Source organism: Curcuma longa, chromosome 2, assembly GCF_044706935.1.
Source record: "Curcuma longa cultivar G26 ecotype Majalengka, Jawa Barat chromosome 2, ITB_CL_G26_1.1, whole genome shotgun sequence".
In the NCBI taxonomy this organism is placed as follows: domain Eukaryota; kingdom Viridiplantae; phylum Streptophyta; class Magnoliopsida; order Zingiberales; family Zingiberaceae; genus Curcuma; species Curcuma longa.
The window spans coordinates 16,284,386-16,307,714 of record NC_133862.1 but is presented as its reverse complement, the minus strand read 5'-3'; the positions used below and the strand labels follow the sequence as shown (position 1 = coordinate 16,307,714).

General features: G+C 36.5%; 1 protein-coding gene across 1 annotated transcript in view; it reads right to left on the bottom strand.

Moving 5' to 3' along the window:
* The window catches only part of LOC141821403 (protein RETICULATA-RELATED 4, chloroplastic-like), a 33,610-nt gene extending 12,447 nt beyond the window's left edge, over positions 1 to 21,163 (bottom strand). The window contains exons 1-6 of the mRNA XM_074708835.1: positions 20,573 to 21,163; positions 16,551 to 16,619; positions 10,133 to 10,264; positions 9,967 to 10,020; positions 9,812 to 9,856; positions 4,216 to 4,355 (exon numbers count right to left, since the gene is read on the bottom strand). Coding sequence (XP_074564936.1) covers positions 4,216 to 4,355; positions 9,812 to 9,856; positions 9,967 to 10,020; positions 10,133 to 10,264; positions 16,551 to 16,619; positions 20,573 to 21,103 — 971 coding nt within the window. The 5' untranslated portion in view covers positions 21,104 to 21,163. The remainder of the gene's footprint in view (positions 1 to 4,215; positions 4,356 to 9,811; positions 9,857 to 9,966; positions 10,021 to 10,132; positions 10,265 to 16,550; positions 16,620 to 20,572) is intronic.
* Between the last annotated feature and the right edge of the window lie 2,166 nt (positions 21,164 to 23,329).

The following is a 23,329-nucleotide window of genomic DNA, read 5'->3' as shown; positions in this document are numbered from 1 at the left end:
ATTTGGGGTAGTCCAGCACATATGCTGAAGGGAGACGCTGATAAGTTAGAACCACGTACGGAAGTTCGCTTGTTTGTGGGTTATCCTAAAGGAACGAAGGATGGTTTATTTTATAGTCCTAAAGATCAGAAGGTCATTGTTAGCACGAATGCCCGATTTTTAGAAGAGGACTATGTAATGAACCACAAGCCCATGAGTAAGATTGTTCTAGAGGAAATAAGAGGGGACACTTCTACTTTAGTACCAACGGTACAAGATACGATACCACAAGTAACTACATCACTTGTCACTAATGATACACAATTACAGGTAGTGCCTCGTTGTAGTGGGAGGGTTATTAGACAGCCTGATAGATTCATGTTTTTTGGGAGAGTCTTCGAACTTGATCCCTAATGAACATGAAACTGATCCCTAGACATATGATGAAGCACTCCAAGACAAAGATGCAACATCTTGGCAAAGTGCAATGAACTCTGAAATAGAATTTATGGATTCTAATCAAGTCTGGAAGCTTGTAGAACCACCAAATGGTGTAAAAGTCATTGGATGTAAATAAGTCTACAAAAGGAAAAGAGGAATAGACGGCAAGGTGGAAACCTTTAAAGCAAGGCTTGTTGCAAAGGGGTATACTCAGAAAGAGGGAATCGATTATGAGAAAACCTTTTTGTCGGTAGTCATGCTTAAGTCTATCCGGATTCTTTTATCTATTGCTGCTCATATGGATTATGAGGTTTAGCAAATGAATGTCAAGACATCTTTTCTTAATGGAAGTCTTGAAGAAAACATCTATATGAAGCAACCAGAGGGATTCATTGGAAAGGACAAAGAGCATCTTGTATATAAGCTTAATCGATCTATTTATGGGCTGAAATAAGCTTCGAGATCTTGGAACATCCGGTTTGATGAAGTAATCTAATCTTATCGATTTATTCAATGTCCGGATGAGTCTTGTGTATACAAGAAAAGTGAGAGAAACGTAGTGGTATTTCTTGTACTATACGTAGATAGCATTTTGCTCATTGACAACAATGTCAAAGTGTTGTCAGACGTAAGGATATGGTTGTCCAAGCAGTTTGATATGAAGGATTTGGGAGAATGTGCACATATTCTTGGGATCAAAGAATAAGGGATTGCAAGAAAAGGATATTGTGCTTATCCCAAGCTTCATACATTGATATGTTAGAATATTTAGAGATAAATATATTCTTTTATAAAATAATTCTCTTAGAATAGGTCTCTATGTTTGTATATAAATAGGGGCTTATCCCTTGTAATAATGACAATCTATGATATTGTTTTTACATGGTATCAGAGCGAGATTAGGGTTAGGTTTATCCGTCAAACCTTAGCCGCCGCCATCCCTCTCTCTTTTTTTCTTTTCTTTCTTTCTTTCCCGAATCGTGCCGAGTCGCAGCGTCTCTCCACGCGTACAGCTCTCGGCGCCCGAACTTCCTCGTCGCGACTGCAAGCCTGACGCGCTCCTCGTCAAAAACGCCCAAACGCGCGCGGCTTCTGCCGCCAGAACGTGCGCGTCTTCCGCCACTCGAACGCGCGCCACTCTTCCCGTGGTCGCGTGCTTCTGTCTTCTCCGCTATGCGACGCCGTTACTTCATCCACGCGACGCCGATCCTAACTCTGCCAACCGCGGTGACTAACGGTGGAGGTGTCGAAACCCTAGAATCTGACCGACTCTCCACGCCCTCGTGTCATCTGTTGCTTCTCTCGGGTGCGTGAAGGAGGAGATCACCCATCTGCAATTTGACTCAAACAACACAGCAACCCAGTCTCAGCTGCAGATCCAGAGCCAACAGCAACAAGGAGCAGCAAGGTGGTGAACAGAGGCGGCGATCAGAGTACATCACTGCACCGCTGCTGTCCGACGTCCGCTGCTACCGCTCGTGTTTCCATCTCTCCGACCTCAACGTTTGTTCCCACCATGGCTACCACTGGCACTCCGAAATCGGATATCTCAATTTTTACTAACCACATCACTGCACCGCTCTCTTCCGAGCTATTGGATGGTAAGAATTATTCCTCCTGGAGCTCTCACATAGAACTTTGGCTTGTTGGACAGGGTTATGAAACACATCTCACCCAAATCGAAGAAGATATTCAAACTGCCGAACGTCCTCTGTGGAAAAAGGTTGATGCTCAATTGTGTTGTATTATTCGAGCCACCATCCATCCATCTCTTAAGGATGTCTTCCGCACTCACAAGACCTGCAAAGCTGTTTGGACACAGACTCAACAACTTTTTACAAATACCTCTCGGTGACTATCAAGTTTATGAACATCTCATGACCATTCTCAGTGCCCATCAGATTAAGGATTCTATGTCAACTTATCTGGGTTCGGTGTCTAGACTTAGTCTAGACTTCTTTATGACTTCAATGAACTGCTTCCACCTGCGGCCACTCCTGTTGCAGAGCTTGAAAATCGGAAGAAATTTTTTATGTCTCTAGCTTTATATGGTTTGCCCACAGACTATTCTCATGTTCGTGATCAGATCCTGGGTAACCCCACAGAGGCTACTATGGACAGTACTTGGGCGACTCTCCTTCGTGTTCCTGCCAAAGTCTCGACGTTGCCTCCTTCCAGTCATATCGACTCATCAGCCTTGGTCTCTCGAAACAACAACAGACCTCCACCTCGTAAGGGTGGCAAAGGACGCCCTTGGCGTGATCATTGCCACCGACCAGGACACACAATTGATAAATGTTTGAGTCTACATGGTCGACCTTCTCGTGCTGCACAGATTGTTCAGAGTTCTGTCACTCCTTCAGCTTCCACTTCACAGTTGCCACCAGATCCGACCCCACCGCCTTCCTATGACGACTTTCTGAAGTGGTATGAGGATCGAAAGACTTCTGATTCCCCTACTACCGTTGCACTCACTAGTAATTCCTTTGCTGGCATATCTCACATTTCGAGTCCTTGGGTTCTCGATTCCGGGGCCACTGATCATATCACTAGTAATAAATCTCTTTTTTCTTCTCTCTCTACTTCTGGTTATTTACCCTTTGTCACCATGGCGAATGGTTCTCAAACTCAATCCCAAGGTGTTGGTATTGTTCATCCTTCTCCATCTCTTTCTATCCATAATGTTCTTTATGCTCCCAGTGCTCCATTTAATTTATTATCAATCAGTCAACTTACTCGATCTCTGGATTGTGTCATCTCGTTTACTAAATCTTCTGTTTCCTTACAAGACCGGAGTACGGGGAGGATGATTGGCTTCGGATGTAAGTCTCATGGCCTATATCGGCTTCAACAATCCTCTCTTGTTGGTTCGATGGCGGCATCTCCGCTTCTTATTCATGCTCAGTTAGGACATCTAGGCCTTAATAAGTTGAAACAATTATATCCTGGTCTTTCTCACTTAAAGTCTTTGTCGTGTGAGTCATGTCAATTAGGAAAACATGTTCGTAGTTCTTTTTCTCTTCGCACTGTGAATCGAGCTACGTCCCCCTTTGCTTTGGTTCATTCTGATGTTTGGGGTCCGAGTAGTGTTTCCTCTACATTGGTGGCGTCATGTAGTCAGCAGGAGAAAATGATGCTTGTTTGAGAACTTGTGGTCGTGAGGAACTGGTGCAAACGACGTCTCTAGGTGTCGGTCAGTGGTGGTGGGCAAAACAACATAACCAACCACCAGTTGCAGATGATGTTGGCTTTACAAGGATAGTAGCAGCAAGCAGTGAAGTTCATGTGCATCCAATAGAAGCAGACAATGCCATGGTAAAGGGCACAACTAGGGTGATTGAAGTTGCAATGACCATCGAGTAGGATGGTCGCAGGGATTCCAGCGACCGAGAGGAGACCTCCTTTGTCGGTCAGGAGGTAGGAGATCTTCCGGCAGGATTTGCACAGTTCATGTGGGATATTATTATCTCCAAGTGTCTATTACATAAGACAAGACAAGGGCATTCACATAGATTCAACCCAAAGACTAGTAAATAATTACCCCTATTAATTTACTATCAATTCAACTTAAAAAATGTAACAAATCAAATTGCAACAATCCTTCCAACTTAAAACTGGAATTCAAGCTCTAGCATAATATATTGGAATGATAACACCTAGAAACCAAGAGGCATTCATAAAAAAAAAAACCAGAAATATATTATTCATTTCTGATACCTTGAAATTTTGTGGTAATAAACTACCAGGTTGAATAGAATAAATAACAGATGTTAAAAGTTATGTTCAGATTTAAACCTAAGGTTGCTTGAAGTGGCCATGTAGACACCATAGGCAACACTGGTTGATATTATGGGCACATCCTCTGCTTCAACTCCAAAATCCTTGCCAATTGCCTGCCTTGCCTTGATCAAACCATTGGTTATGCCTGTACCAATCTGTAAAAAGCTAACATTCAGCCAACAAATTCTAAATTAAATTAACAACTTTCATTGAGCATTCAAACAAAGTAAACAAAAAAAAGGACTAGTTCCAAAATTTTGATAAGGTGGTTTCTTAGCAATTAGCCAGAGTTTCAGTTTCTAACTATACTGTCTAGGTACACTATCATATTGTGCTAATACAATTTTGGGACTTATTTACTTTCAAATATAAATGTATACCAATTGACATTTACAGGTTCAGTTACTTTTTAAGAGCAATAGGTACATGGTTAGTTAAATAAATTATGTCCTAATTTCTTTCAAAGGATATTTTGAAGATTTTAAAATTTCAATTGACATATATATATATATATATAAACTAAACTTTAGGCAGGGGCAAAATGAAAAATTACGTTATGTAGATTCACATTATGTCCTCTCGTTTTGATAAATAAACTTTTCATTTCTAGTTGTTTCCTAACAATTTTGTGACCTATTTCTAGTTGTTTCCTTTCCCCGGACCCCGTATGGCGGGAGCTTTGCACCGGGCTGCCCTTTTTTTTTTTAGTTGTTTCCTATTTTTGGTTGAAAAAAATACCTACCAATCGTTCTATTTGTTCCTTTGTAGGAAATACGAATTCACCAGCTAACTAAAGAAAGAGCTCTGCTATGTATGAGATGTATATTTTACATACCGACCTGTGTCAGATCTGTGTTTATCTAAATTAAATGTTTACATTAGCAACAATGCATTTCTTTGGGCTAAGAATTGTCTAAATGAGGTCAAAATCTTTTGTTGCAATCTTTTTAATCTAAAAAATTTAAAAAAATCAAATCTTTCTTTTTCTTCTTTCAAAGTTCATGTCAAAAATATGTTGTCAACTATTTTATTGAATCATTGTTGCCTACTCGAGTAGTTGTTATCATGCGTGACAAGAAACAAAGATCCATATCAATTTAACTTCTCTACAACATTTTTCTCAATCTTCATAGATGACAACTTCAAAAAGTTAAAACGTCTAAATCATATTATTAAATTTAATTAGACCAAAAAATAATATTATTGCAACTCATTTTAATTTTTCTCTTCACATAAAAATATTTAAAAGAAAATCATTCACACACTTGTCACATTTATTATTGCATGGGACACTAGCACAAAAAAGAAAAAGAGGAGGCATGTCTGTAAGCATAAAAGTGTCATGGCTTTGTTGTCGCTATAACCTTACTATCCCCCACCATTGTTGCCAGTCAACACTTGCAATGCTCACTCTTGCACTGATGCCTCTCTAGCAAAAATGGTTGACAACAAGGTCACCCTCTTCTCCTTCTCATTTCTTACTCCTCTCTTCTCACTTTTGCTACTACGCTCCTAACCGAAAGACCACTAATTGTTTTGATTTCTTTTCCAATTAAAGAGAATGTAACTAATAAATCAAATAAACATGATTATCAAAGGACCAATTTTACTAATTTAAAAGAAATTAATTTGATTACAACTCTAATCAAATTATAATCAATTAAACTAGTTAATGATTTAATTGATTATAACCAATGAAACCAATTAATTATAATAAATCAATTCAAATAATATTCATATTAACCAATTTAATGATTATAATTATATTAATCAAATTAATCTGCCTCAATATAATAATCAAATTAATTTAATGATTATTATAATAATCATGGTTTTAGAAGTCTATCCTAAGACTCCCAAAAATGTTGATCATGCGAGTGGTGAGAGTGGAATCGTTGGAGCAAAGGAGCTTGTGGACGATGAGCTAGGTGCTAGCAGCTTGGTCGACGATGGACAAGATAAGCAGTTCAAGCAAGGAAGTTGTGCACAATTGATGTCAAACAAACAACTTCTTCCAAAAGCTCCACTGCCACTCCTCATACTCTCAATGCCTCCTAACGAGAGCATTTGTTGTCGCTTAGCTCGCTTCCTCAAGACCTCTTCATGGAGGCCACTAGCTCCGGTATGCATTGCTCCAATAATCTCACAAAAATCAAGCAATATCAAACAAGATATCAAAAATCTTGTACGATAATATAGGCATTGTGATGGCACATGAGACAAGTAGTGATTTGCCTGCGCCGCCCAAAGTTGTGTATCACTCCCATCACGAAATGCTAAATCTTGATCGTGTCAAGCAAGACGGTTCGAGATTTAAATCCTTGATCTAAATTGTAATCAATTAGAAACTCAGCATCTGTCAGGAACAGTCATAATCAGAGAAGTCAATCCCATTTCAGAATGAATTAAATGTGCAAAAGTAGGAACATCGAAAAGAAGATTGTTTCTCCTATGTGTCACATTGTTTTTGAGAATTTAGAGAAGATACATCTTGTTCATTCTCCAGATTAGATCATCCCTGTAGAAAACCCTTTGTCGTTTGTCTTCTCCAGGCTCCTCTTTCATCGCCTGGTTTTACTGAAATTGCAGTAGAACCTGTGCCTTCTACTTTAGAGAGAGATTCATCAACTATTTGAACATTGTACTTATCATAACATGGAGTATAATTACTAAGCAAAGAAATATCTCCTTGCTTATTGTATGTTGGTTCTTAGTGAATTATCTAAGACTGAATTTTTCCATGAAACGCTCAGAGCATGTAAAAAATTCCTTTTGGCAAAGCGACCAATGATCTTTGATGTGCTGTTGAGAGTTTGTTGAAGCATCTTTTAGAGGACTTCAAGTTGTTCTTTGCTGAAAGGATTTGTTTCTATAATAGTTAGAGACTCAGCAGAAACCATATTCCCATGATCTTCTCTTTCACTGGCTGGCTTTCATTTTGTTGGTTTGCCATGTATCTTGCAGCATGTGTCCTTTATGTGTTCACTTTTATGACAGTGGTCACTCCTTGTTTATTCTTTTGCAGCTCATCACAATTAGATGGATTTCATTGGACTGTTAATGCTGAGCTTTAAGCGGCAAGAGGGCTTTGTGTGTCTACAGTTACTTTTATCTCAACCTTCTTGATGGGCTTGTAGGAAGGCTTATCGGATGTTCGAAAGGGGTTTCAAACTCAGACTTCTTCCTCCCACATCCTCTAGGTCTAGAATAAATCATCACATCTTCCTTCGATTCCTTGTGAGAGATATCCAATCAATCAAAATAGAGGTTAAAGAGGATCTTTATCTCATTGTGTCCTTTATATGAAAATTTGGAGCCAATAAGCCATCCCTTGACTCGTATTTACGAGAATTTGACTCCAAGAAGTTGAACAAAAAGCTACCAAATTAGCCTATTTTTTGCACATACCAATTTAAAATTTTAAACTGAACTTGAACCGAAGAATAAATATCCTCTCAAGGTGGGGAGAAGACTGGGCTAATTCCCCTTTCAACAAAAGGCAAGTTTCCTGATTCTTTTATATTAGAAGTCTAATCTAACTAAAGTCTAAAGTCAAGTTGTGTCCAGTAACACTGAGAATACTGGGATCTGCTCCACTAGAAGATACTTTGGAAGAGGCTGAATATTTGCCACTCGTAGCCACAGTGGCTTGCGGCAGAGTCAGTGGTTCAAGAATTTAGATGAGGAGATTATCTTATTCATCCTCCCGATGGGTACACATGAAAAGTAAACTCTTCTTAATATGATAGCTGCCTATTTCTATTAAGGCAATACCAAAAGTAACAAGAAGCAGAACTTTTATGTTGTAAAGAAAAGAAAATAAGAAACACAAAATAGGAAGTCCTAGCAAATAACTCTTAGTTCAGGAAACCAATCAACTATCATATAATCTTCAAACTACCAGATTTGCAAAATTCCACATATAATCTCAAGATTTTTAACTTATCACATTGTTATCAAGATGAAGTCCTACTGCATGGCAAGGTTTAAAATTTTGACCCATGCCGAGGTTTTGGTCCTAGACCGGAATGATACGGTTTCGATATCGTATTGTGTCATGCCAATATAGTTTCGATATTTTTTAAATTTTAAATATAAATGTATATTAATTTTATTAATATTTGATTATTAAATATGTTTTATATGTTGAAATGTTGAATTTATATTTCAATATTTTCTCATAAGATAATGTTTATTAAATTGTTATAAAAATTATTTTTAAAAAAATAATTTTTAAAATTCAAAATTAAATTTAAATTGTAAAATCATTTCAAAGGTTAAAAATAATTATAAAATTATTTGAAAATCTTAAATTATTTTTTGGAATCTATTTGTAAAGTTTTAATTTTAAAAAATTTATTTGAAATGTTTAAGAATTATATTTCCTTTAAATTTTTAGATTATTTTAAATTTATATTTAATTTTAAAATTAAATTATTTTATAAAATTTTTAAAATTATTTAAAAATTTTGAAATAATTTTTAACATTTTATAACTATTAATAATAGTTTATTTTTTAAAAAATACATATTTAAAAAATAAAAAGTTAACTAAATGAAAAAAATCACAGTTGTAATAGCTCTCGTGGAGATCGTTGCGACACCACAACCCCTGTAGAGGATTTTAGGAATATATAAAATTTTATTAGAATTTTAAATAAATTTTTATATATTTTAATGGGATAATTTGATTAGCATTCTAGGAAATATGTTTGATTATTTATTTAGATTAGGGGTTGATTGGATTCATTAAATAATAATAATAAATAAATAAAAATTTATTAAGGTTTAAATAAAATATATATTTAATTAAATAATTTTATTAGGATTTAATTAAACCTTTAATTTAGTTAATCAAAGTTCCATTTTAATTTTAAAAACTCAATTTTTTCTCGACACACACGCAACCTCAGCATGCACCGACGCGAGGTTACGCAATCCCGTGACCCCTCCGGCTCATTCGCAGGGCTGCATGACCCCTCCAAGCGCGGCCGCTAGGGTCGTGCGACCCCTCCAAGCGCAGCCACTAGGGTCGCATGGCCACTTTGGTCGCGCAACCACTCCAGCGCGATCACCGAGGTCGCACAACCACTCGGCCCAATCGTCGGGGTCGCGTGATCCCTCCTGCAACTGGGCTTGATGTCGGGTCGTGCCAATGTCAGTCGGTGAGCGGAACGAAATGTTTCGCCCGACTCGGCACGAAATTTTAATCTCTGCTTCATGGTGCTTAAGTATAGGTAGGCTAAAAAAATATGACCTACTCCACTTGATCCAAAAAAAAACTTATCCAAACCAACACAAGAAGGTTTTTAAGGGCTAAATTTTGGATTTTTAGGTTACCAAACTCTAGGTCCAGTCGGGTGGTATTCTCATATTAAAAAAAAGCAAAAAATCCAACCCCACATGGTTTACTAAATACCATATATATTATATATCATAAATATAGTTACATCACATATCATACCAGATCACTATAGAAGTATATATTAGATAAGCTCTGGCCAAGTGCCAAAAAATTCTAAAACCCATAGTTTAACAAAAACACATGATCTCTAGCAAAAGTAACTGAGGATTGTGAAAGTGTTATACAATTGGAGAAGTATATAGCATACCAGAGACGCACCAGTCCCAACAACAAAAAGCTTAGAGCCATTCCTCTGCAAAAGACGTGAGAGCAATTCAAAGAACTATTTATGGACAAAAGTTTACTAGATCAGTCAGAATAAGTTAACCATAAACAACTAATCACGAAATGTAGGTAATTTACCACAATTGCACCAACTCTCTGCAAGAATGAGTACGTTGTTCCAGCTAAAGCAATCTGGTCAGAAAATAATTTTCATTTATGGATACAAACAAATAGATAATTTGATAGCAGTGGGATAAGACTTGGTTGTTGTTGTTGTACAAACAAGTATGATAGCAACATTTACCTGAAAGGCATTATCTGGACAGCTATAGAAGAACTTTGAAATTGGTCCAGTGTTTAACTGAAGAGGTGCTCGGAGAGAAACTGTTGGAGCAGGAAGCCACACAAGCATAAAATCTGCAACTATGGCCATTACCTAAGCAACAGTGATAATCATGCAATGAGAATAAATGATGGTACAGCTTATAAAACCAACCAGCGTAGAGCACACTGAAATGTTCAAAATAGCCAACAAATCAGATTAGCCATAAGTTAGCTAGTCATTGTGTTGATAGAAGTTTCCTAGGCAACAACTAAGCATTTTATGATTTTCATGCAGATGTTCGATAAAGGCTTTACATCCAGATTCTTAATATGACAAGATATTTATAAGGGTAGTAGACTCTTAATTGAAATATCCACGCATGCTGGAGGTTCACTACTGTTCTGGAGTGCCAATGCATAGAGTCGGTGGTAAATTGGAATTAGAGAGAGGAAAGAGATAGAAAAAGAAAAAGAAAAACCAACAGGAGAGTAAAGTTTAAAGTATTATTTCATGTCTTAGTTTCAGTCCTAAATGAAATGGTACAATTCCTGCACCGTGTTGTACTGAAACTCAATTAAATTTAGATGGATTCATGCTTGAATAGTCTTTCATTTAGTTGTTGATCCGGCGAGAATATGTAGCTATGACGTGGATAACGGATGAGAAAGGAGGTGAGGAAAATTGGGTACAATACTCATTCCGAAAACCCCGACCTCTCTGCTTTTAGCTCGTACATCCGTTATTAATCAGATGCCGACCTCATGCGGAGGGAGGCACGTTCCCTAGCACGTGTACCGAGCTCTTTCTAGCCTCAGGCAATGCACACTTAGCCCCAACTATAATCTCGATAAAATACTTGCATCACATACCGATCTTAGGGACCTCATGACTTGGTTTCAACAGCCGACCTCATGATTGGGGCCATACGCGAGGCGATCTCATGACCTGGTTCCGGTATCACATACCGACCTCGTCCCTACGCAAGCCGACCTCATGGCCTGGCCCTGGCATCCTATGCCGATCTCATAACTTGGTTCTAGCCTCACAAGCAGACCTCATGATTTGGCCTAGGCTTTACGAACCGACCTCATAATTTGGTCCTAGTATCACACCATAAGTTCAGTCATGCGCCCCAGACAGCTCGGCCATACACATGAGAGTCCGGTCCCACATTTAGTTCAACTTGACTACACGTATCAGAGAAATCGACCACTCGCTCCGATCAGCTTGGTCATACGCATGAGAGCTCAGACACAGACTTGCTTCAGTTCGGCAATTCATATAAACTCGGACAATGCCCGCACAGCCCGGCCACTCATACAGATCTGTCACATATCTTCCGACCTCAGCCATCAGGTCAGCTATCAACGGACAATTATGCTGACTCCTTCGCCAGACTTAATCAACTCATAAAAAAGGATAACTACAAAGATTGAGTTTCCAGACTTGGTCTCCGCTAATCCTAGCCGTCGAATGAAGATAATCAACACCGGTGAGCCATTAGATGTTTGGAAACTATCAGATACCAGTCCGTTGATAGCGCTGTCACGACCAATCGTAGTAGGTGAGATCCGAAGATCACGTCCCCGCTACCTCTATATAAACCCCACAGGTATGAAAGAAAACCATCTTGAATTCTCTTCACATACTACCACTTATACTACTTTTTCTGTTCCTGACTTGAGCGTCGGAGTGGCCTCGCCGGGAACCCCCGGCACCCTACTAATCCGTTCGTTCAGTGCTTGTCTTCCTCCGGTTCTTCTCGTCGACGGGTTAAAGAAGGTTGACGTGGCATCTTATTGACTGATGGCTTGGCTGTCGTCGGCATCGAGCCGGAACAGTTGTATTTACTTATAAAAATAAAATATTATAGGAATAAAATGGTCAATTGAATTAAATTTTATTATATCATACTAATACTTGATACATTTTGGCATGAGTAAAAAAGCATGCAAATATAAATTCAAATGAGTTTTACTCATGTAATTGTCTTTCACTTAGAGTTCTACTTTTTAATGAGATAGATATCAATTACAAATTGAATTTCAAATGCTCATTTTTTACTTCAACGTTAACAAAGATGAATTTATATAAGTTTTATTATTATAATTTTCATCCACTTAGTTACTTATAAAAATATAATTATAGGAACTTGAATTAGAATTTTAGAGAATAAGCAGAAATAACAAAAATCTATCTTAAGGCAGTTGTATCATGCCAACACATGCCAATGTGGGTACGCCACATTATTCATTGGCACAGTCAAAATAAGATGCACATGAGAAACTACCCATGTTATTTAGTATTGAGTTTCGATAATTTATTGAACAATATATTTCAAGTGCACCATTCGGCATGATACAAGATAATCTACTTTACTACAAAAAGAGAACATAATCAAAAGGCCCAAATTATATGATAAATTGAGGATATCAATATTTTCTGTTTGAACCAGCTTTCCAATGATTCAGACTTCAATAAGCAGAGCCAAGTATTAAGAAAATGTAAGGCCCTGGTCTAAATTTATCATCTGTTGTTTACAAGTACCAAATGAGCATGTATTTGTTTATCATAATGAAAATCTTCAAAACAAAAGGTTTCTTTTATGTTCCTAATATGTCAACTCATGCATCATTGTATATCATACTTCTCATTCCAGTACGCAACATAGAGAACATAGGCCTAAGTAGATGATTTCTAAAATAAAATATTAAATACTATCTTGTGATGTCTGGTCATAATCATATTAGTTGGACATAATAGCCATTAAGATTAAATCAGATAGATTAATTTCTATAAATAGCTAAACTATAATGTTTGTAAAATAATCAAAATTAAGAATTATAATAAATCTAGAATTTATCTTCAATTTATAGATTTTGACTCGGAAACAACCTCTTCTAAAGCAAGGTAAGACTGCATACAATAGATCCTTTCCTGAGACTCTGCATTGGCGGAAGCTTCGTGCATCGGGTTGCCTTTTTTGTATAGAATTATGACCATTATAATGATCTGAGAGTCGACAGTCTAAATACCATCAAATTTATAAGCATTGACAACTATTTCAACAAAAACAGTGAACACTACCAAAAGCCATGATTGTCGTGCTTCTAAAAGGTGATGTATATAGTTGTTATGACTTATTATAAGCCACAAAAAATAAATTATTTTAGAATTTAATTTTTTTTCATGTTATTTCTAGATGACTAGCACATCATCATCATCAAATATCTGTACCAACTATTGAGGGTCAACTGCATGATTTTTTTATCCCTCAGTCAAAATCTATGCAAGGTAACATCATTAATGGCATATCAATCAATTAAATCATTTTCTATGACATTAATTAATATTTTATTGGGTCCTATTCATTTTTGCTTCAACTTTAATTGCTTCATCTCTTCTAGGTATAAAATATACCAATATATCATCAAAATTCTCACAATTTATCAACTATTGAAGTTACACCTAATTTGCATATATTAGTATTTAGAGTAGTTCCACACTCTTAGTTTTCCCATCTCTATTGCATATACCATTACAAATGCTACGTCTTAAAAGTTTATCCCTGCAATCCAAAAAGTATAGTCGATCGTAATCATACCATAGTCATATAAAAGTTTACTTTTAGCATAAGGGTCACACAACTAACAAGACTCCAGAAGCATATATCCATTTTGGTCATCTATTTTGTATTCTAGTACAAGTGTCTCCCTTATTGGAATTTCCTCTCCATCTATCTTATATTATCCTTTCTTATAAATGAAATTTCAATTCATATATTTTCTTCAATTTCCACTTATCTTAAAGCCTTTAGTTTATAAATTGTTTCACCATTATTCAAGCTTCGAAGTTAATATAATTACACTCACATCGAAATAACATAATATTGCCAGCAAATATCAAACACTAAAGAAGTCTATTCTGAATATGATTTGTTAGTTCATCTATTAATAATGTGAAAAGATAGACTTGCAGCTTACCCTTAATGTGACCCTACAATTACAAGAAATTCACTTGTCAAACCACCAGTAACTCTAGCATTAATAATAACATTCCCTTACTAATCACCAATGTAATTACTAAATATTGCTTGCTTCTCAATAAAACCCCTAAAGAGTTATCTAAGGACCTATCTGCTGGTGTAGGCAGTGCTGGATGATTAATTCCTTATTTTGATGTGTAACAAAGAGTTATTAGACCTTGTGTAATCTAACATGTGTGTCAAACGTATAAGTACAGGAAATTTCACAATAAAATCTAAATAGGGCAGGTAGACTGAACACTTGGCAGGCAAAAGGAAATCCAAATGGGTCAAATAGACAAGACATTTGACAAACAAAAAGAAGTTCAGATCGGTCAAATAGACCGGACATTTGACAAACAAATGAATTAGCAGACAAGACGTTTGTCCGACATGGAAGGAAGGAGATCCCAATAGATTAGGAAGACCGGATACCAAGCAGGCTGGAAGTCTCGATTGGTTAAGTAGACTGAATGCTAGGCAAAAGATAAGAAATTCAAAAGAGAAGAGTGCCTCTTTATCTAGGACAAGGGTAATCTCTTGCAACCTAGGCAATTAACTTGACCAATAAACTAGCTGGTGTTCTGGAGCAACTAGCAGGATTAAGTTACCCTTTTGATACAACTATTTGTTCAGCCACAAGAACATAGTTGGTCGACTAGATGAACAGTAGTTGTTGACCAGATGACAGATCAACAAATGGCGATAAGAAAAAAATATCACACAGTTGACAAGAAGTCAACTGAGTTGTGAAGAGTTGTTTCACCACATCTTAGTTGAACAACAGATAATTTAATTCTTCATTATTCTTATTATTATTAGTGTCATATTGTTTAGAGCAGCTTGAAGGATTAAGTTGCCCTTTTGATACAACTATTTGTTCAGCCACATGAACATAGTTGGTCGACCAAATTTACTCAGCCAGCAGACTGACATAGATAGGGAAACAATTATTGATAAGATCCAACTTCAAAAGTTATCCAAGCTGATCAACTACATGAACAATAGTGATTGACCACATGATGAGTCACTAGCTAATGAAGTGGGGAGATAAACAGTCAATAGATAATGAGAAATGATATGCAGCATGAAAAAATGCAGCATGAAACCAACATGACACACTCAACTACATGACTGTGGATCTCACTACATAGATGTGGGACCCACTGCATGCAGTGTGTCATGTTGATTTCATGCTACATTTTTTCATGCTGCATATCATTGTTCATAGATAATCTAGATGAAATGGTATATGTGGCAGCAAATGAGATGATCTCTGATCAACTATATGACCAATAGTAGTTGACTAGAATGCAAATTTCGATTGCTATAAATAAGAGCCTCTATTGAACGTCCAAAGACAAAAAACAAATACAATAATTGCAAAAGGCTTACGAAAAAGGCTCTCTTTATGCTCCTTCAAGAGTGCTCCTTTAGTGGATTTTCATAGGTAGCAAAGCGCTCAGCAGCTTGATATTTCTAATTTTAGTATTATTTTCTTGAGTTGTTATTATATGACTTGTCCATTATACTTTAGCTTTCTATACCTTGTTTTAAATCATGTGTTGACCATAATTTTGTAAAGATTTCTCCACCTCTAAAATTCAAAAAGGCACAAATATAGTGGGTTTAATGAGGAGTGATTCACCTAATGAATCAATAGGCCGTGAAAAAAAAATCAAGGAGTTACTGAACCACATTAAATCTCTATGTCCATCTTTCTCTTACTCTTATTTAAACTTTAGTGCTACTCTAATTTCAAAATTATTTATTTTATTTCCACTGCAAAAAATTTTTAAAAAATATTTTTAAAATTCCTAACTTTTAATATGCGTTATTCAACCCCCCCCCCCCCCCCCCCCCCACTCACACACATTACAATTCTACACTATCATAAACTTTTTTAAAAGTCAATAAAACCAAAAGCAAATCTTTTTTTCTATATATTTTTTCCAATATTAAATATTAGATAAATTAAACAATTATAGTCCATCAAAACCTAATCCAACATGAAAATTTTGGGTTAGCCAATCTTTATATACCCCAAATGAAATTGGGTCAGATCTGGTTATTCCTAAAACCTCACCCGTAGCCAAGTCTCACATAGGGGAGTCCTAGGTTTTTTGAGGCTCATGCAAGGTATTCTCCTCCAAAGTGATTAATCATTTTGTGACTGATTGGGATCTATCTCACTTCAACAATCTAGTATCAATTATTCCCATTTTCCTTACATATATGAATCTAAAATCTAGATACCATGACTAAGAAAACCAATCATCCTAAACGAAAAGGGGGAAAAGGCCAATGCTCAATCCATAAACAGTAAATTACTGGAACAATCTATCAATGGAACTTCACCAAAATAAGCCATACCACATCACAAAAGACAAAATCCAGTTCCTTCACAAACTTCTCTCTGCGACGCTCCCACTCAGCAGCTGTCTGGGTAAGGCCAAGAGATCAGAATTAGAGGAAAACAAGATTCTTTTAGGAATAAAGATATGAATTAACAGTATAGAAATTGAAAATAAGACTGCATGGACTCTAAGACAAGACGTCATTAAAAACTTGAGCAATGTCATAAAGACTAGAAGATAAATGTGCGCTTAGTCAATCTGCAAGTGTGATCTAGATCATGACTGAACCACCTATTTTCAGTTATCTAAGAAATCATCTCGTTAAAAATTTGAATAAATGCCATAAAGGGTAAAAGAAACGTGTGCACTTTGTCAATCTGCAAGTGAAAATTTTTAGTCACCAAACACTTAAGAAAGGACACCAAAAAATACGAAGCCAAAAAGAGAATATGCAGGTATTTTTTTGTATTATTTTCTTAAATGAATATTTTCATGATATCCCTGCATAATTTACACTCTACTACAATATATATATATATATATATAATAAATAATTTCACTTCTACAATGATAATTCAAGCCAAATAAATTTACTCAAACCACCTACACAATGTCAAATCTGCATGGAAGGAATATCAACTGTGTCCTTAGATGAACCAGGCAATGATATCAGTTCTGCTGTTTGCTTAGGAAAGACGTAATGAATTGCTATTTCATTTATGGCTGCTGTTTAGATAGGCTGACAAATGACTGCACTAGTCCCTGAAACTTCCAGGAATCGCTATTTCATAATTAGTCAGAACTATGAAAATTTTCCAAAATGCCCATTTTTTAGGAATTGTAAACAATGAACCAAGAATAATCCTCCTCCAACTACAAACCTGTAAACCCTATCCCTCCCTTTACACTTCACTTCTGGATGCACCTCAAAATTAATAATAAATGAAAATTACTTTTAATGGGGGTATAAAAATGGCCCTTAAGGCCTAAACCAATACCAATTACATCCAAGAACTTTAAATTTCAAGTCATTGAACAATGAAATTTGTTCAAATTCGTATTCCAGAAATGAGCAGACATATGAAGTGATTATTGACTGTGTATATGACACATTTAATCAACATAATCATCATAGTTAGGAAAAAATAGAAAATCTATCTAGAAAAGAATTCAGGCAGCTTCATGCTCTTTAAATCAGTTAAATCAATAGTTGTTTTGTACTAACCAGAATAATTGTACATTTGTACAGATTAGTATAAAAGTAAACTCCTAGCAGGCATACTACAATGTTTGTCATGCATTGTCACAGTAAAACTCATCGGCATTCATTTCCTAAAAGTACAATCACCTGAGTGAAACAGAAGAATCTTATGAAACATTTCTCATAGTACCAATGTGATATGGAGACTTTTAATAATTAAAAGTGAATATGTTACCAATAACATGTATTTTTGTAATTTTTTTAATCATTAAGAGAATATGGAACCAGAGATGTGTAACAAGTATTTACTAAATCAAATATAAATTATACACATTTTTTTAAAAAAAAATAACTTGAGAGCTTCAGATCTAATTTTCACTATCAAATCATCCGGGGTCCTGGATCCCTTCCGAACGTTTGGACCATCCGATCGCCTGGATCCAGATAAGGGCGCTTGAAACACAAAGTTTCAGTCCCTCCTTTCCTACATTACAAGTTAGTCCAAAACAAAATATAAACAGGAAAGTGACAGTTTTGACAAACTTTCAGTCTTGACTTTAGGTTTCTAATGAAACCCTAAGTCAGACCAACACCTATTGTTCCCCTTCCCGGGAACGCGTCCTCACTCACTCCACTCGGAAGAATTTACCTTTTGCCAACTCGGTCCTCTAGACATGTTAGACTTTTACTCAGCCTCTGATCCTTGGTCCCCAGAACTTCCACCGCTAGACGTCCGGTCCTCCATACCCACCTAGATTTTTCCTAATCTGCTAAGTCTTCCTGCTCAGTCCTCCAAATCAGGACATCATTGCCCAGTCCTCCAAACCAAGTCTTTCTTATCCAGTCCTCCTGACTAGAACTTCCTTGCTTAGTTCTCCTGACCGGGACTTCCTTATCCAATCCTCCAAATCATGTCTTTCTTTGCCTAGCCGCAACTAGGACTTCTCTGTGTTACTTGTACACTTAGTTTAGCTCATTAGTCCACTTCACAGACTTAACTTGAACCCTTTGCCATTATCAAAACTGTGGTTCGATCATCTAGTACTCCTTGCATCAATAGTTAGGGCATTCAAAAGTCAAAAGATATAGTTCATCATATGTTTTAAAAGTGATATTCCACTCATCTCCTAACTAACTCTGTATCTGATACTCACTACGTAAATCGATCTTGAATAAACATTTAGTTCCTACCATCAATTTGTGCATGTTATTAAATCTAGAAGTAGAAAACCTATGATTTTATTGATGTCACAATTGTCAATGCACATTGATCTTTTTTCAATGTCAGTAATGCAATGATAGCACATGAACTCATTTTTTCTAATAAAGTCCTTTATAAGTGCTTCGATTTGCCTATTTAGTAGTTGTAATCCATGAATAAGGTCTATTGTGCTATTGTGTGTTGAATTATACAACCTAAGAGTTCACAGCGTGGATGCATGTTTCAAGGATCGCACACCTACTATCTAGAGTTCACAGTGTGCTTTGGCATACTAGGCTAAGAGTTCAGAGTAATAAATTTTATAAAATTTGTAATATTAGTAAACTAAAGGCACAAAGAACTACAAAGATATTATTTTCTTGCAGTGATAAATTAAACTACAAAATATGACAAGGCAAAGGAAGGCTAAACAAACTTTTTTTGTGGTTACGGAAAACAACTAGGATTTATGAGAAGATTGAGCTAAATGATGAAGGAAATTTGATAACAGGCTAAATTAAATAAAAGTAATTTCCAAATGAGAAATGACTTTCCTAGGGCAATGCGAGATTATTCTGTTATTGCCGAAGATTGTTGTGCAGGTGCTGGGATGATATCCACCTCGAGAGGGCTCAAATATTTTCTCACTCGGTTTAGTGTAGCGGAAGTAATTTAACTACTAAACAAAGGTTAATATGAGATCTTACAGATTAGTCGGTCTAATCTACAAAAAGCAAATTAAAGTTACAGTACTAATCTACAAAAATCAAATTAAAGTTGCAGTGTCATCTGCCTGGAGCAAACGGGCTTCGGTCCTAACTCGATCTAGGGTTGTGGACGAGTTCGTTGATGTCGTCGTTGGAGCAATGGGGACCAGCAATTGGGTGATTCGCCTCCAGCAGGTGCTTCTACAGTAAGGGAGCAGGCGACCGACCAGCTAAAGTTGAGCCCACCGGATGCTCACTGGTGGTGAAGGATGGAGGGATGAAGTCGCCTCCTGCCAGTGTCGGCAAGGGATAGCTGCGAGATTGGGTGGCAGGAGGGATGGGGAGCTCGCGTGCACCGTGGCTGTGACGGAGCGTCTGTAGACGCGGAGCTTGAGAGCTTCGACAAGAGGACCGGGACTTGAGCAGACGGTGTGGTGTCAGGTTAACCGATCTTGCGGTGTCTGCAAATCGCTGATGGATGCAGAGACGATGATAGCACGGGGAGAGCGCGTTGCTCTGTTGCGGTTCCTTTCTGTGCGGCGCAGGGACGAAGCAGCACACGAGGCGGTACACTAACACTGAGGCCATGGACGCAATCGAGACACCAGGTTTGGCGACGAAGGGATCGACTCGGCTTCAGAAGGAGTTGAGCGAAAGGAACAAAACAAAATTGAATTTCAGGATGAATAAACATTTTGTCCACGACAAACTTCAATCTGACAACATAGTTTAATAAAAAAATAAAAATATGAAATAGAGCAGTTCTTTTAAATACTATGTAATAGTCAACGGAAATCATTAAAGTTATGTTGTTAAAGCTTCAACGAGTGTGGACAGAATACTTTGTAGAAGAAGACAAAAATGGCCTCCTCCATCGGAGGACCACATTTTGGAAGAACGGCCATCAAGCAAGGGATAGAATGAAGGACCTTGGTGAAGATGCCAACGCCGCATTCAATGGCGACCTTAGCTAAGAACAGGTCGTCGGCGAGGAGCCGCTCCTTGAATCCCCCAAACTGGAGCAGCCACCGGAAGACTGGCGACTTCTCGAGCTCAAAGAACCTCCGGACGATCAACCCGGGGACCCTTCGGTTCTCAATCGCGGCGGACAAGTCCTTGGGGAGGCTCTCCAGAGTTCGATTGGCCTCCGCCAGCACGAGCAACGCCTCGGCCCGGTTCTTCTCACCCGAGTCGCCATTCTCCTCTCCATCGCCTCCTCCGCCTCCAGATCCTCCATCGCTACCACCGAATCCTCCTCCGCCGGGGCCGGACCGGACGACGATGGGACTGCGGGAAGGGGAGAGCAGGGAGAGCCGGAGGCGACGGACGGGGAGTGAGGGGGAGAGGAACAGTACGGAGAGAGGAGGGAAAAGGGATGGGCAGGAGGTGGAAGTGGAGGAAGAGAAGATGGCTATTGGGGTCTGGGCCGTGGCGCCGGTGCCGGGAGCAGCGGCGGCCATCGCGGCTGTCCGCTGTGGCTCTGGTGTTTGGGTTGGTATTTGGCCTTCGGCTTGTCTTTCTTTTTTTTTTATTGTGAGAAAAATTATAATAATTATCTAAATCGGGCCCTCGGCATGGGTTTAGCACGGATCGAAACAGGGCAGAACTCGTCTCCCGGAGCGTCGGACTTATATGGCATGCGTATTGGGCATGGATCACAACGTTTCTGGGAGCGTTGAAAGATTTTATTTTTATTATAAATTTTAGTAGTATCTAGTTATAAGATTTTAATTATGTGATTGGAAAATTTTTATTTTGATTATAAATTTTATCTTATTATAAATAACACATAATTTTAATTATACGTAAAGTTTTGTCTTAATTAAATGATCATAAAATTTAAATTTGCATAACTAATTAAAATCTTATTTTAATATACATATCATATCTTGTATATGATTATTTTGTCATGATTTGTCACCATCTTTAAGAATTGACTCAATGATGACAATGAGTTCCCCATAAATAATAATTTTTATGGTCTCAAAATATACACACCTTCAAAAATAATATCATCTATAAAAGAGGTTTGAAGTATTTAGAATACATTAAAGCATTAAGCGATATACAAGTGATGTTCAAAGCGTTCTTCAAAATATCAATAGTTGAAGGTAATAATCAATTCTTTTTTCACATTCAATTATCATATTTATTTAGTATAAAATATGATGTAAATTTTTAATAGTCGGTATTAGTTACCTTCGTCTTGATATAATTTTCAATCAAGTAAATTTTTTGAAAAACATTTTCATGCAATTTCATGATCGCGTGACCTTTTATTTTCAGATTTACATTATGAGCCCTAGGTCATTTACCTTATAAGCCCTGGGTCTGTAGAATCTATTAGAAGCTTGGGAGATTTTTTAATTTAAAGAGCTGCTTGGAAAATTTCTAAATTTGATACTTGAAAAAATTTATAAAATTTGATATTTGGAAATTTTTAAAAATTTCTAAATTTGGTATTTGAAAAAAAAATAAAATTTCTAAATTTAATGTTTAGAAATATTATCCTTCCAAAATTATGAATACTTATTTTTTTAGAATAAATTCATATATGATATATCAATTATTGTGAATTTTTCTTAATATACATATAATTTGATATTGTGCTTGCAAATTATACATGTAAATTAAGTTGAAAATTTTTTGACTCATGAAGATTCATTATTTGAATAATTAAGTTTAATAGGAATTACAACGTGACATCAAAAGACATGATCAAAGAGAGTTATTCATAGACTAGTCTTTGCTCCTACCTTGGTCTAATGCTTGAGGTACTAGTATAATTAATTATATAAACATAATAAATAGACATAAATTATATTAATTATATAAACATAATAAATTTTATCTCAGAGAGATCTTTATTATATTTATATGATTAATCAGAATAAAATATCGAATTATATTTTCTTAATTTACCCACAAGAGTAAAAGAAAAAAATTGATAGTTTTATTATAAAATTATAATAAAATCTAATTGAATTAAAAGTTTAGCAGTAAGTTTTATGTCACTAGATTTTTCTCTAAACATGATTTACATCGATAAAATATGGTATTTTTCACAATTTTTTAAAAATAAGCATATATTTAATTTATACAGCAAAATCTTTGAATTTCTCTTATATGCATTATACTATCCCCAAACTCAAGGGTGATAACTATAAAGTCTGAAAAGAAAGAATTCTCCTTCATTTGAGGTGATTGGACATTGACTATGTCATAAGGAAAGATGAACCATCTGATGAAATCAATATTTTTGATGAGATTGACCTTTATGAAAAATGGAAGTGATCTAATCGTCTCTGTATAATGTTCAGAAAGATCAAAATCTCTACTAGTATTTGTGGTTTGATTGAGAAGTATGAAAAAGCCTAGGACCTACTTAAAGTAATTGATGAGCAATTTACAACTTCAGATAAGACCCTTGCTAGCACCCTAATAATGGAGTTTTCATCATTAAGGCTCACCAGTGTGAAAGATGTGCGAGAGCACATCATGAAGATAAGGGATATAGCAGCGCAATTGAAGACACTCGAGGTGGAAATATTTGAAACTTTCCTTGTGCATTACTTCTTATGCACTCTTCCTCATCAATATGGTCCTTTCAAAATTTCCTACAATACACAAAAAGATAAGTAGTCAATCAATGAATTAATGACCATGTATATATAGGAAAAAGGAGG